The sequence below is a fragment of the Staurois parvus genome, unplaced genomic scaffold, assembly GCF_062004578.1.
Source record: "Staurois parvus isolate SC_StPar_1 unplaced genomic scaffold, SC_StPar_1.0 ptg000186l, whole genome shotgun sequence".
In the NCBI taxonomy this organism is placed as follows: domain Eukaryota; kingdom Metazoa; phylum Chordata; class Amphibia; order Anura; family Ranidae; genus Staurois; species Staurois parvus.
The window spans coordinates 10,552,182-10,566,228 of record NW_028317982.1 but is presented as its reverse complement, the minus strand read 5'-3'; the positions used below and the strand labels follow the sequence as shown (position 1 = coordinate 10,566,228).

General features: G+C 38.3%; 1 protein-coding gene across 3 annotated transcripts in view; it reads right to left on the bottom strand.

Moving 5' to 3' along the window:
* SLIT2 (slit guidance ligand 2) overlaps positions 1–13,483 on the bottom strand; it is a 386,975-nt gene extending 373,492 nt beyond the window's left edge. For 2 of the 3 annotated variants that reach the window (XM_089677469.1, XM_089677470.1), the window contains exons 1-3: positions 12,735–13,482; positions 10,212–10,283; positions 9,131–9,202 (exon numbers count right to left, since the gene is read on the bottom strand). In XM_089677469.1, the coding sequence (XP_089533595.1) occupies positions 9,131–9,202; positions 10,212–10,283; positions 12,735–12,940 (350 nt within the window). In that variant the 5' untranslated portion in view covers positions 12,941–13,482. Of the gene's footprint in view, positions 1–9,130; positions 9,203–10,211; positions 10,284–12,734 lie in introns of all 3 variants that reach the window. The other variant, XM_089677471.1, reaches the window with a different exon arrangement.
* Between the last annotated feature and the right edge of the window lie 564 nt (positions 13,484–14,047).

Genomic DNA, 14,047 nt, shown 5'->3' with positions numbered 1-14,047 from the left:
AATGTATCTGCAGGTTGCCTTAGAAATGCTTCGAAATTTCAGGGTCCAAGGAGATGAATTGGTTGTCAGATAACAATGTACCTCCATCAGATGGACTTGGCAGTTGTAAACAAAAGGGATTCTTTTGACTTTTCCTCACAAATATGAAATATTTACTCTTGGCCAACAGCTGGGAACGATTATAAAAGAACTGTTCATATAGAACTTGGTCCGTGTTCAAAAAGACCAAAATCTTCTGTCCTCCTACTTCACAATTCTCAGACAGAGGCTTCTTGAACAGATCTAAGCAGACATCTCAACAAAAGAATGGCGACCTCAATTTGCTACATGCTACTAGAGAGCGATATAACCCAGCTCGTAAAATAAAGCCTACATGAAAGTGACTCAAAAATGAGCAGACACAGTCTGCTGCAGACTGAATCAAATAATAAATACCTGGGTTATATGCAAATTTTAATATCACTAGACATAGAAACAACATGATTTTTTTTCCAGTACAGTTGATTTCATGTCCATGTACAACAGCAAACACCCCTATCAGAGGATATAGTGAGCAAACTTTTAAAAAAATCTTGTCCCATTTGTTCCCTTTAAGATGGATCCATGCCAGACACTTGTACCCACTCTTGCCTCCTCCACTGACGCAAGACACACACTTGGGCAATCAAAGCATGAATATTATGAAGATTCCAGTGACAAAAAGTGCTCATAGTTTAAAAGGAATAGAGCTGCTAGAATGGAACAGATGAGAAGATTCATATGGGTTTGATCAAACTGTAGGCTGGTGTTCAAACATTCTTTTTAAAAACTATTCTTAAAATTAGATACATGCCTTGTGATCTGAACTCTTACATTTTTTTCTTACAATATCACCTTTTAGAACCCTGGTGGAAGCGGGTGTTCGTTATCACATGACTCAAGCATCTTTAAATCCATGAATTTCTGCACATAAGGCTCAATTTTTAAAGTTTTAACATAAGGATAAGGCCTTCTAATTTAGCCACATGCCTGTAATTTTCAAATCTCACTGGACTCACCTTAAAGCCCAACTCCAGGAAAAGTCCTCCCTGGCAGCAGGGCTTTGCCCACACTGCAAGAGTTAGCTGCTTGTTTCTGTCCAGAGAATGGCTCCTGGATTTCCGCTCCCCCAGTTAATAGTGCTTTCCTACACTTCTATATAGAGGACTATTCCTCTGAGTCTTCATGTCCAATGCACAGCTATAGTCCTTACATCAGTCTGGATGACTTCAGAGGACCTTAGAATGTCAGAGCATAAGGGAGAAGAGGCTACAGGGAGTCCAAGAATTAGGCAATCAGGCAAGTACAACTGCTGTACCTAGTCCTCCTAGACATAAATGGGCAGTTAACACTTACGGCGCAGGCACTGCCTCACTGCAAAGGAGAGGTTGGCACACAGCAGCATCCTAAGCAGCCCTTAGATGACTTGATCTTCTACCCTCCCACCATGGGTGGAAGGAAAGAAAATTGCTCAAATTCCCCAACAAGGTAGTAAGTCTTAAAGGAAAATTCCCCCCCCCCCCCCTGCCGTGCTATTGTGTTCTGCTGGCAAAGGGGGAGGGGGGCCTTACCAGCTGGCAGAACTCAATTACAGCTAGCGACTATAGCCACCAGTAGTAATCGCCTATAAAAAAAAAAAACAGGCTGGTTGTGCCAAATCGATCAATGGATAGCCATGGGTACATTCAGCCTACCCATACAAGGATCTCCAGTCTTGGCTGGTTCATGTATGGTTGGCTTTGCAAACACATAAAAGCTTTACTGTAACATAGGGTTTCCTGAAGTTCAGCTTTAAAAACAAATAAAGGGGCTGGGGCATTCTGATAAGCAAGCAAACTGCAGCAATACAGGTTATATCAATAAAAACACATCAAATTTAACATGTATGAGCTTAGTCACAAAAGCAGTGCAAAGATCAACGAGAGGTGCAAAAAAGTGTGTTGACCAATTGCAACCAGATTTACAGTCACAACATATCACACATATCAGTAAGAATAAACATTCTGATTGGCCGCTGTGGTCTACTGCACCCTACAATATGCCTATTAACAGAATACAAAGTGAATTGAAAACTACCTTTGTTATAAAAGTCAGCAGCCATTTTTGACAGTATAGAAAATGGCTGTAAGCAGTATATAAATTAAAGGCTGAACTGAACTTTAGAAGAAGGGGTTTATGTTTTAAAAACAACCAATTCAAAAAATAATCCATTGCAAATTCAGAGGAAATGATACGGAATGTAGGATTGCACATAAATCAACTAACATCAAATCATTTTACCTCACAAACAGCTGGAACTCCACAGGTTGCTGTGGAAAAAAACAGAAAGGCCAAACACTTGGGCCTATCAAGTAATAAAGACACTTATGAGGGAAGCCTACAAGTAAGACTAGCTGGTAGACATTGTCCAGGCCACTTCATCTGACTGACCTGCCTATGTGCGAAACACATGAAAAAGCTCTTGGAGCTTAACGCTGAACAGCACAATAACGAACAGCGGGAGATAGGCCGTGTATCAACCAGGACAGTGCACGCTCAGAAACTCTAATTTCCTGACAACAGGCCTGCCTTATGAACTGTGAAAGTATGAATTTAAAAAAAAAAAAAAAATACTACCAGAGACCTGCCAATAAAGACATACTATTTCAGCAAAGATGAAATGGCTTAAAGCACTAACTGAAATCTTTCTGTATCAGTAGGCTCTAGCTTGTAGTTCACATAGAACATAGGATTCTAAATTATTATTATCATTATACAGGATTTATATAGCGCCAACAGTTTGCTCAGCGCTTTACAATATAACGGGAGACAATACAGTTCAATACAAGAGGGTTAGGAGGGCCTGATCCTTGGAGCTTACAATCTAAGATGTTACATTGGACCTTATTTATAAACAAACATCTAAAGAACGGATCTCTGTGATACCTATAGCAACCAATTACATATTAGTTTTCATTCACTAGCCTGGATCAGCAGATCACAACATTTATTTATTTCAGGTACTTATATAGTGCTGTCAATTTACGCAGCGCTTTACATATATATATTGAACATTCACATCAGTCCCTAACCCTCAAGGAGCGTACAATCTAAGGTCCCTAACTCACATTCATACATACACATACTAGGGCCAATTTGGACAGGAATCAATTCACCTACCAGCATGTCTTTGGAGTGTGGAAGGAAACCAGAGTACCCGGAGGAAACCCACGCAAGCACTCCATGCAGGAGGTGCCATGGTCAGGAATCAAACCCATAACCCATGTACTGCAAGGCAGACGTGCTAACCACTAAGTAACTGTGCCACCCCAACAACATGTTTACTGTTGATCATTCTACTTTTATTATATGATGTACACGTACATCATATTATCACATACATCACTTATGTAAAATGTAACAGGAAGAGCTGGCACTTTCTGATAGAAGAACTCCAATGAGGAAACTATGCTTTCATTTAGCTGTGATCCATATACTTTATGTATTGTGTTATATATAGCCATTAACCACTAGAGGGAGCTTATTGGATCAGAGCATTAACCACTTGTCCTCCAGAGGATTTACCCCCCTTCTTGACCAGTCCATTTTTTTGTGATACGGCGTTTAACTGACAATTGCGCAGTCATGCAACACTGTACATAAATTAAATTTATGTCCTTTTTTTTCCCCACAAATGGAGCTTTTTTTCTGTGGTATTTGATCACCTCTGTGTTTTTTATTTTTTGTGATATAAACAAAAAAAACAACAATTTTGAAAAAAAAAAACAACAATATTTTTGATTTTTTGCTATAAAACATATCATATAAAAAAAATTTAATTTCTTCATAAATTAGGCTAAAATGTATTCTGCTACATGTCTTTGCTAAAATCCCGAACGGTGTATATTAATTGGTTCACGTTAAAGTTATAGTGTCTACAAATAGCGGTATATATAGTGGCATTTTTATTTAATTTTTTTTAATAATAGTTATGGCGGCAATCAGCGACTTATAGCGGGACTGCGGTGGGCATTCTGACACTGGGTGGGAACTAACTGCCACTGACATTCCCAGTGACACTAATACAGTGATCAGTGCTAATAAAAAGTACTAAAACTGTACTAATGACACTGGGCAGGAAGGGGTTAACATCTGGGGGCAATCGAAGGATTAACAGTGTGGTGTGCGTGTTTTACATTGTGTGCGGTTTTATTTGGGAGACATGCTGCTTTGTATCTCTCTGCTGCACAGAGAGATACAAAGCAGCATGTCCATGCTGATAGGAGAGAGACCTGTGTTGTTTACACACAGGTCTCTCGCCTGCCAGATTTGCCGACGATCACCGAGTCCTGGCTGGAAATCGCTGGCTGGGAAACAGTGATTGACATCCCCCGCAGCCAATAGTGGCATGGGTAGGGCGGTGCGCATGCACCCTCTACCCAGAAATTCAAATAGCATATATATATACACGTGATTTTGTGCAGCCGTGCCACCCTGTAGCAGTACATTTGATATAGGGCGGCGGGCAAGTGGTTAATGAGATGTTGTCACTTTGCTCATGTAGGACAAGAGGACAGTATCACGGAAAAGAACCTCCCTGCACCAGGCCTCTGTAAACGATCATTTGTTTGCTTCAGCTGGGTTTTGCATTTCCATAATAGTGAATGGGCAAGCAAATCTTGCTTGAAGCAGGTCAAATATAGATTAAATGTGGGGTTAACTGCAGAACAAATGAACCTGACAATGAATTCTGAATGATCTTAGAAACATCTCAAAATTGCTATCAATACAAGCTCCACACAGGCCCTTGCACTTACCTTGCCTGTGTTGTCTTGCTGCTCCTTAACAGCCATCCAAAATACCAATACTTCTGGGTATGGAGGAACATGTGGCCTCCTACCTTGTGACATTGCTCAGGTCTCACAGCCACTAAGCCCAAGCACTGTCTCATGACTGGAAGGAAATATCAATGCTCCTCCAGGTCACCAACAAGTCTTTTCAGTGCCTTCTGAGGCTACAGTGACTGGTAAATTCTACACTTTAGCAACAGTTTTTATATTTGTAAAGGTTTAAATACAATACATATGTTGGTGTCAAATCTTAGAGGATGTACAAGCAGACAGTGTTGTCAAAGGAGAAATCCAGCTTGCTAGGATAAAATAGACAGACAAATGACTTTTTCCTGTGTATTTGTTCCCTCTTTAGTAAGATGATGCTCTACGGACTGCGGACTATCAAGGGAGCAACTCCATTAATGTAAGTGGTTCCTTCACCTGGATGATTCTGCTGATCACGATGACTCATTCTTGTAGTGTGGCCTTAGCTCATATACATGTTTGCAGAAGTGCTTTAATCAATCAAAAAATCTTCTCCTTTGGCCCAAGAGAAAATAATCTCAAGGAAAGTAGGGGAACAAAGGAAGGGGATTGGACAGAGAGACAGATATAATTGGAGACAATATTTAGTGAATATATCTCTCTTTTTTTTTTACTTCTTTTTAGTTGGCATTGGAAGACATTGGAAGGTTTACTCTCTATTCTTATGTGCATAAACCTTTTAGAACCCTAAACGGGTGACAAAAGTTACTAATGGTTGACAGAACAGCCAGACACATCTATACTTATTGTAGGAGCTACATGTGGGCTTACATGTCATGGCCCACAAAGTGAAAAAGATTTATGCACCTGGTTATTTAAGGATGGCACGAGAAATCTCCCCTCCAGCATAAAAATACCCCTATAGAAGGATTTATATTTTGAAAACAAAAGGCTGCAGGAATTTGCAACCACACAGAAAGCTTGGTGAACATTGGAAAACAAGCAATCTCTTACTTCATAGTTTTATCTTTGACTCACAAGATTTCAAATAAGCCATACTTGATTGCAGTTTTACTACTGGTGTACATATATGATCCAAGAAATACAATATTTTAATAACTTCCAATATTTAGTGCTGGATTCTGCAAGGAAAGGACCTGCATCCATGTGCACCTTATAAAACAATCATTACAGCATACAGTATAATGCTTTTCAGGTATTTGGAATTCGGCAATTGGATATATAAGTAGAACAACATGTATGCTAGCCATATACAGGAACATTATTTATTTAATATGCTTAAAACAGCTGGTATTTGCAGTTTAAGCTGAAATAGCACATAGCAGCTGCAATGCATTCATGCGGGTTTCCATATACGCTATATTGCCAAAAGTATTGGGACACCTGCCTTTACACGCACATGAACTTTAATGGCATCCCAGTCTTAGTCCGTATGGTTCAATATTGAGTTGGCCCACCCTTTGCAGCTATAACAGCTTCAACTCTTCAGGGAAGGCTGTCCACAAGGTTTAGTGTGTCTATGGGAATGTTTGACCATTCTTCCAGAAGCGCATTTGTGAGGTCAGGCAATGATGTTGGATGAGAAGGCCTGGCTCGCAGTCTCCACTCTAATTCATCCCAAAGGTGATCTGTTGGGTTGAGGTCAGGACCCTGTGCATGTCAGTCAAGTTCCTCCACCCCAAACTCACTCATCCATGTCTTTATGGATCTTGCTTCGTGCACTGGGGCTCTGTCATGTTGGAACAGGAAGGGGCCCTCTCCAAACTGTTCCCACAAATTAGGGAGCATGACATTGGCCAAAATGTCTTGGTATGCTGACGCCTTAAGAGTTCCCTTTATTGGTTTCCCATCTTTGTTGGCTGTAAAAACTTGCCTCTTGCATTACCATCAATCAGGTATCAGGTTAAAAAAACAGGTTTTTTTCCCCCCAGACATTTTCCTGGTCATGGACATAAAGAATTGGTAGAACACAATCATTTTCCAATCCTGTAAGCCTCACACACCAGCAGGTAGTGTAGAAGTCAGTTGCAACTAGTGAGATGCTATTTTTTGCTCCTAGGAAGCCATGAAAAATATTAAAAAAAAAACCCATTGCAAAAAACTATTTTTTTTAATCGGTAGCAGAACCCAAAAACAAGCAGAGGGGTTTGACAATGATAATCTCTAGCACACATTGCTCGAGATTATGCAACCTCAAAATAGAATTATTTTAGGGCTTCTAAAGTTTTCAACCACTGACCTAAGGTACCCATAGACAGCCCTAAACTTTCCCAGATTTTTTACATTAAAACAATATTCACAAAAAAAACAAACACTTAAGTTTTTAAAAAATCTTCATGCAACATGATGGTTAGAAGAACCAACTGTTCTAAAAGCCTGTAAAAAGATTTGCACTATTGCTTCAGCCAGGCATCCATGTTTATGCACTGTGTAGAACAGCCTTATGCTAGAAGAGGAAGAGTAACCATAAGGAAAATGTCCTCTGAGTGACCATTTTTACCCCGAGTACTGAATTCCAATAAAAGGTATGATTGTTCTCCATCTCAGCTGTTATTATCTAGATTAGACAATGGTTGTCTCAAGTCCTTGAGTGGCCTAAAACTACCTTAGCTTACAATACAATTAGTGATTATACTTTGTTGCAATGGCAGAGGAGCTTCAAATTTATTTTTTTTTAAACAGAAACAAAGTAGACTTCACACTTTCAAGCCAAAACATTTGGACTGCAAAACAAAATGGGGGTTGATGAAGAAGAAATACCCCCATGAAAAGAAATACAACTGGTAGAACACCCACTGAACTGCAGGCACTGGTAATCTTTCATACAGACATTATCATTTTGGGAATCACCCTGTACTGTAATTTATGGCTCTTATCTAGGACACCACAGCAATATCTAAATTTAAACAGTCCTAGAATGATGTAATGACTTGAAATAAAAGGAGACATAAACAAGCACCAAGGAAACAAACATATATATATGACGACACTGCCCCCAGAACAACTGCTACAAATATAACAGACCCATACAACCTTCAACAATGTTATTCAATTCAGTAAAGCCAAAAACTTCAGGAAAACTCTACTTGATGAATGTGCGTGACTGTTACTTAAAGCATTGCAGCTTGATTAATGAGATACCAGCTTCAACCTTTTTTTCTTGCTTTTTTGTGTCTAACAGACAAAAATACATACTGTGGGTAGCATGTGGTATATAATTCGAAGGAATTATCCATTTTGATGGCTTATAATAAAAGTGATGGTCATTTCACCCAAATTGTCAGCAATACCCCTAGTTGGAAAAAGTAACTTAATGGCTGCTATAGAACCTCTTAGCCTCTTTAGCATGGCAAGGTTCCAATTCTGGAAACTAATTTTTCAAACTGGTCATAAACACATGGATCTAAATATTCACTCTAGTAGATCAGCATACGGAGCAGTATCAATCAATGCCGTTTAATGTCTCTTGTGTCTTGTCTCATGAGTTACCCCACCAGAAATGAAATGAGAATCAGGAAGAAAACTCAACTTGTCAAACCCCTTGCAGTGCTGGTCTCTTGAGGTCATAATTAACACAGACTGTCAGTTCATGGTGTGCTAGCATGGCCAAATTTATGGTGGCACACATACCAAAGAACACCCTCTCTCAACATTTTGAGCACAGAGGAACCCAAGTACCATAATAAGTTACTTCAAGTTGCAACGCCTATTGATATTGTGCTTAAATCAGACTGATGAAATCAAATTGCAAAAAAAGGAATCAACAATTAAACTCCCTAACATAGTATCACTCAAACCTAAATAATGACATTTTCTTGGAAATCTGCCTTTAACTAAACTAGTTATTTATGTTTACATAATGACTAATGATAGCTTCATAATGACTCCGCAAACAGCACAACAGCAAAAGATCATTGGCAAACCTGCTAATCCTCAATAGACAATGAGTAGAATTATGCAAACTGTTTTCTTGCCTGAGGCAGCTATTTTACATAAGAACCTGTGACTTGATTTCTGTGAAAACTCAACTTTCACTGAGAAACAGTTTCTCGCCACAGGTCAAAAAGTAGGGTTATAGTAAAAAAGTAGCCGAATTTCTCTTCCAGTTTTGGTTCAGCCATATTATATGAACCAGTGAAGTTTCTGGCAAAAAAACATAATGCAATTGCAAAAAAAAGAAAAAAATCTATTATTCCAAACTGCTCCTTGTAAGAACTTCGACTATTCGGTTTCCAAATGCGCTATGACACACACAAAATAACATTTCTATTTAAGCCACCATTAAAAATACTTACAATCTATCCAGCTCTTTCAGATCTTGAAACGCTCCCCTTTCAATGGTGCTAATCTTGTTCTCCATAAGCTGCCTGAAATTTAGAAAGCAAAGACGCTTTTTCATAAAACTGATTATGCAGGCACCGATAACTGCCTTTATTCAATGACAAAGTAGAGAACAACTTACTTTCAAAAGTTTAGGTCCACTTCCATGATTAAAGTTCAACTAAAATAATGAAAATACTGACCTTTCTGATCATGGTACTCAACACGATGAAATAAAAAGTGGATAAAGAAACCCCTTTAGTTGTCTTCTTATATTACACATTTTTAAAATGATATGATATGAAAACCTTAATTTAAAAACATCTGTCCTTAATTCATACACTACCTAGGACATGTATAAAAATAAGGTCTGCCTGAAGTTATTACCAACTTTGTTTATTAAGTAATAAGGATTTTTTTTTAAAGTTTTTTTTTATTTTTAAATAGACGATTTGGAGTGGTGTGCTAAGGGCCAGTTCCAACACATGAACATAGTAATGTGTAATAAACATACTGATTAATTAAAGGAAGTGTTAACACTTGTGAAAATGCAGTGGAACATACACTGCATAACACGAGAAACACAGCTACAGTCCAGAATAAGTAACATAAGTAACTTTTTTCTTTCCAACTGAAGTATTGTTTTCTAATAGGACAATAGTTGACTGAGCTGAGACAAAACAGAAGTACCCTCCAATTTCACAAATGTGTGTGAAAACATTGACAATTATAACTAATTACTTGCAGATGACAGTTGTTACTTTAATACAATGCATAACTCGCATAACTAAGTTTTTAAGTCTTTCAAGCTGCTTCTAGAACTGGAAAAAGATTACCAGTACCACATTTTTAACAAACTGCTCACAGATCTTCATTTTGACACATTATTTATGTTTGTGGAATAATATAAGATATACTGGAAATGAATTCTGGATATTATATATTTGACCGATTTATTAGACACTTAAGTCACTTGTTTAAATTTTAATTTGGCATATGTGCAGCAATAAATAAATAACCATTGAAATTCATTGCACAATAATAAAAAATACTTACAAAACACGAAGATGTCGCAGACCCGCAAAGTCTGTCTTGGTTATTCTTGTGATATTGTTACCATTTAAATCCCTGGAAATTGAAAAAAAAGAGGTTAATGAATAATATTTAGTACCAGAAAAGTAATTTTTTTTACCTATTTAGTACATTTATTGAAAAAAGGTAAAATGTCCAATAAACTATTTGCAACAGATCATCATTATCCGAAAAGATAACACTGTTCCAAACTTCATTTGATAAAGCAACAAATTCATGAGTCTTATCTCAAATGATCCTCCAAAAGTGTCTTATGTTGACTTTGGAAAAGAACATCATAAACTACTTTTAGTTAGACATTGCACAAATGTAAACATCATAGCATAACCATTAAAGATTTTTTTTTTCTTTTTAAAATCAAAGCCTAGGCTAATGGTATCACCATAAATTACATATGTTTACATCATTTTTACAACCTGGCAATATTTACAAAAAAATTTCAAACATTATGTGCACAAAAAACTCTCAGTCTAGATATAACAATAAATCATTTATTACACAACGTGGGTACTAGTAAAAAAAAAAAAAAATTCTGAACTTATTAATGAAATTCAATCATGCATGAAGACTTTAGATAGAGTATAATTGACCAATTTCCTAATGCAAACATAACTAGGTTACAAAAATGTCAATATTAAGACTTTGAACTTCAAAAGATCCACGTTATAGTGCAATTTTAAAAATGTAGATGCCATAGAATGAAACCTTCACTTTGGAGAATTTTTTTTTAATTGAAACAAGTGGGACGCTGCCCACAGTGGATTATTTTTGTTATCATTTGAACACTAATATATCTCCTTGGATAGTTATAATTTAGCTGCTATCTGAGTTCAGCATCTGAAATTAACCTTGCCCATATGAGGGCCAGTTCAGTTAAGCAGGGATTTGAATTAACATTGCTGTTGGTGATCAATAAAGTCACAACAAACTTTTAGAAACTTTAGGAAAAAAAAAGAAAGAAAAGAAGTTTGTTTGCACATCTGTTCCTATTCGCCATTAACTACTCTTAAAGCCAAAATAATTGGCACTGCCTAATGAAGAGCATACAATTACATTGTCCTACAAAAATGTTTTGAAAATTACATTTTTGATGCGCACCCCATCTTTCGTTAGAGAAGCCTGGACAAATCTGAGGTTTTAATCATAGCAAACGTTATGTCATCTGAATGAAAACTTAAGCAGACAAGGACAGGTAGTGACATATTTTTAGTACAATACTGCTTAGGGCTTCTGTCTAGATGGCAGTGTGTTCAGTGTAATGTTTGCCTAAACTTTGGCTTGTCAACACTTGGAGATGGAATGGGATCTCTCAACAGTCTGCTAGGCTGGTTGTAGTTTGAATCACTTCTCTGGTTCTGATCGGTGATAACACCAGATGTGAAAAAAAAAAAAAAAACACTTTTTATCCTGATTCAATTAATAGATGGAGAAAATAGATTACTATAGTAAACTGAAGATGTTGTATGTATATCTTTTTAACAAAAGTTAAAAAGTACAACTGATCGAATATACTGGTAACATTTATTATAGGACTGCTTTGTTTAAATTTGAAAGGTGATGGCTTAAAGACTTAATTAATCTGAAGACTTTGCATGCATATTTGTACAAAAGTTAAAATGTACAACTGATCAAAGATACCAGTACCATTTATTACAGGACTGCTTTGTTTCCATTTGAAAAGGTGATGGTTTGAAGGCTTAAATACAGTAAATCAGCCTGCACTACAAGTGAAAATGACAGATTGAGATAAGATCAGGGAGAAGTTCTCACTCTCCGAGCTTACTATATCCTGCATTGTCTCCTCTCTTTCATCTACCTTATGTGTACTGTAGCAGTTGTTTCCTAATAAATAATCATCATCATCATTTGCAATACCAATATGGCCAAGCAAAGTGATGCTGATAACATAGCCACTTTCTCGCTGCACTCCTGACGTCATCTACGCTGTGTAATGGACTGTGCTCTGCTGAGGTTTAAAGTGCTGTTACAGTGTGGTGGTTCAGCTCCAGCCAAGGCTTGGAAATGTTACATCCAGGCACAGTAGGAAATAGTTTCAGGATGGATGAGCTTGCTTTCCATGGCCAGAGAAAGTGGTGTTGAAATTGTGAACCTAGCAGGCGCTGATGAAGGCAATTGCGCCACTGATTATGTCACATCATGCATAAATATTGATGAACATTGCGCTTGAGCGTCTGGGCTGTGTAGAAAGGACAGCATGGTCTACTGAACAGAGTAACTGGCATTTTGAACATAGAGAAAGGCTGGCACTTCCCTAGTAAACTGTGCACAACCAAGGCAACCTGAAGACTTTGACTACAAGCTTTCAGATGTTCTATACTGCTTCGTAGGTGTAGTCTAATACTAGATACATGTTGACAGAAATTTTAGAGGTCACTCTATGACTTGTGTATTAACATGAACATGACGTATGTGTATCGACGTAAACATGTATTGTAATGATCAGCGTTCACATAGAGATATACTCACAGCCTTTCCGTGTTCCGAGGAATGTTGCGTGGCACGCTACGCAAAGATAACCCATGGCAGTCCACCGTGGTTCCACTACAAGTGCACTGAGCTGGGCACGGCTGAGGTGCCACCTCGCTCAAGATCACCAACACCAACCCCACCGAGATGGAAAGCTTCCAGAAACCAACGCCACACATTTTCTTCTTCACAAATCCTGCAAACATTCGTTAAAACCAACCAGACAATGCCAAGTAGAACAGAAGCCAAGAAAGAACAAGAAAATACAATTTAGTTTTCACCAAGCTGGGGTTACCAGCCGGCCAATCTGGGGCTCGCCGATTTTGAAGAACTTAAAATTCTCAAGTTTGAAATGTGGCGGACATGGAGCTCTAGTCGTTTATCCAAAACGCATCGTGGCTGCACCAATCCGAGGACCCGAAGCAACTTCTTTCTTTTTTTTCTGAGCACCAAGCTTTTATATTCCCGTCAGAGACCAAGTGAGTTGATTGTGATTCCTGCCTTCAGCGTCCAGAGCAATCCTTCAGGCAGTGAATGAATTTCTGCATCTCCGTTTGTGCCGCCTCGGTATTGCTGTGATATCCCTTCGGCTCAGTGTATGCAGTTGAAAGCAGACAGGTATCTACACAGTAAGTTTTATTCCCTGTAAAAGCTTGTCACTCCAGCCTTGTTGTATACACAGAGAATAGCCTGTGCATGCTGCTTTGCAGAGCCTGTCTGCTAACTAACTGCACATTGTAGCCTGAGAGAGGAGGAGGAGGAGGTTCTAAACAAACATACTGCCCTTAAAGGCACAGCACCTTACTCCCGTCTCTTCCAAATCCAATAGCACAGTCCCACTTAAAACACACAAAACCACAGTTCTTAAGAGCTGAATGCCTCCTACAGGGCTGCAATGCAATCCTCCGCCACCATAAGAAGACCCTGTCTATTGAAGGCACAAGAGGGGGGAATTGTGATAGGGAGCAGACTTGTCTCAGTACATAGTCATTTTTATTATGCCTGGCTCTACAGCACATTATCCATCTGCCACTCCAAAGTCAACAATCGCCAGCTCTGCAGTGCTGTGGTCTCCCTCTCACAAGCTGATCAATGAAACAATCTGTAGATGTCTGCTGATCATCACACGTCTATCTATTCCAGAAAAGATATGCTAGGGTCGGCACTGATAAAGTGTCCTTTTGAACTGTCTGTGGTCTTCATGTACCTCTCCATCTTTAAAGTAGATGTATACTCAATCACTAAAATCTCAAAAAAATCTTTTACATGTTAAAACAGAACTACACTGCATCTGAGAACTACAAACCAAAAAT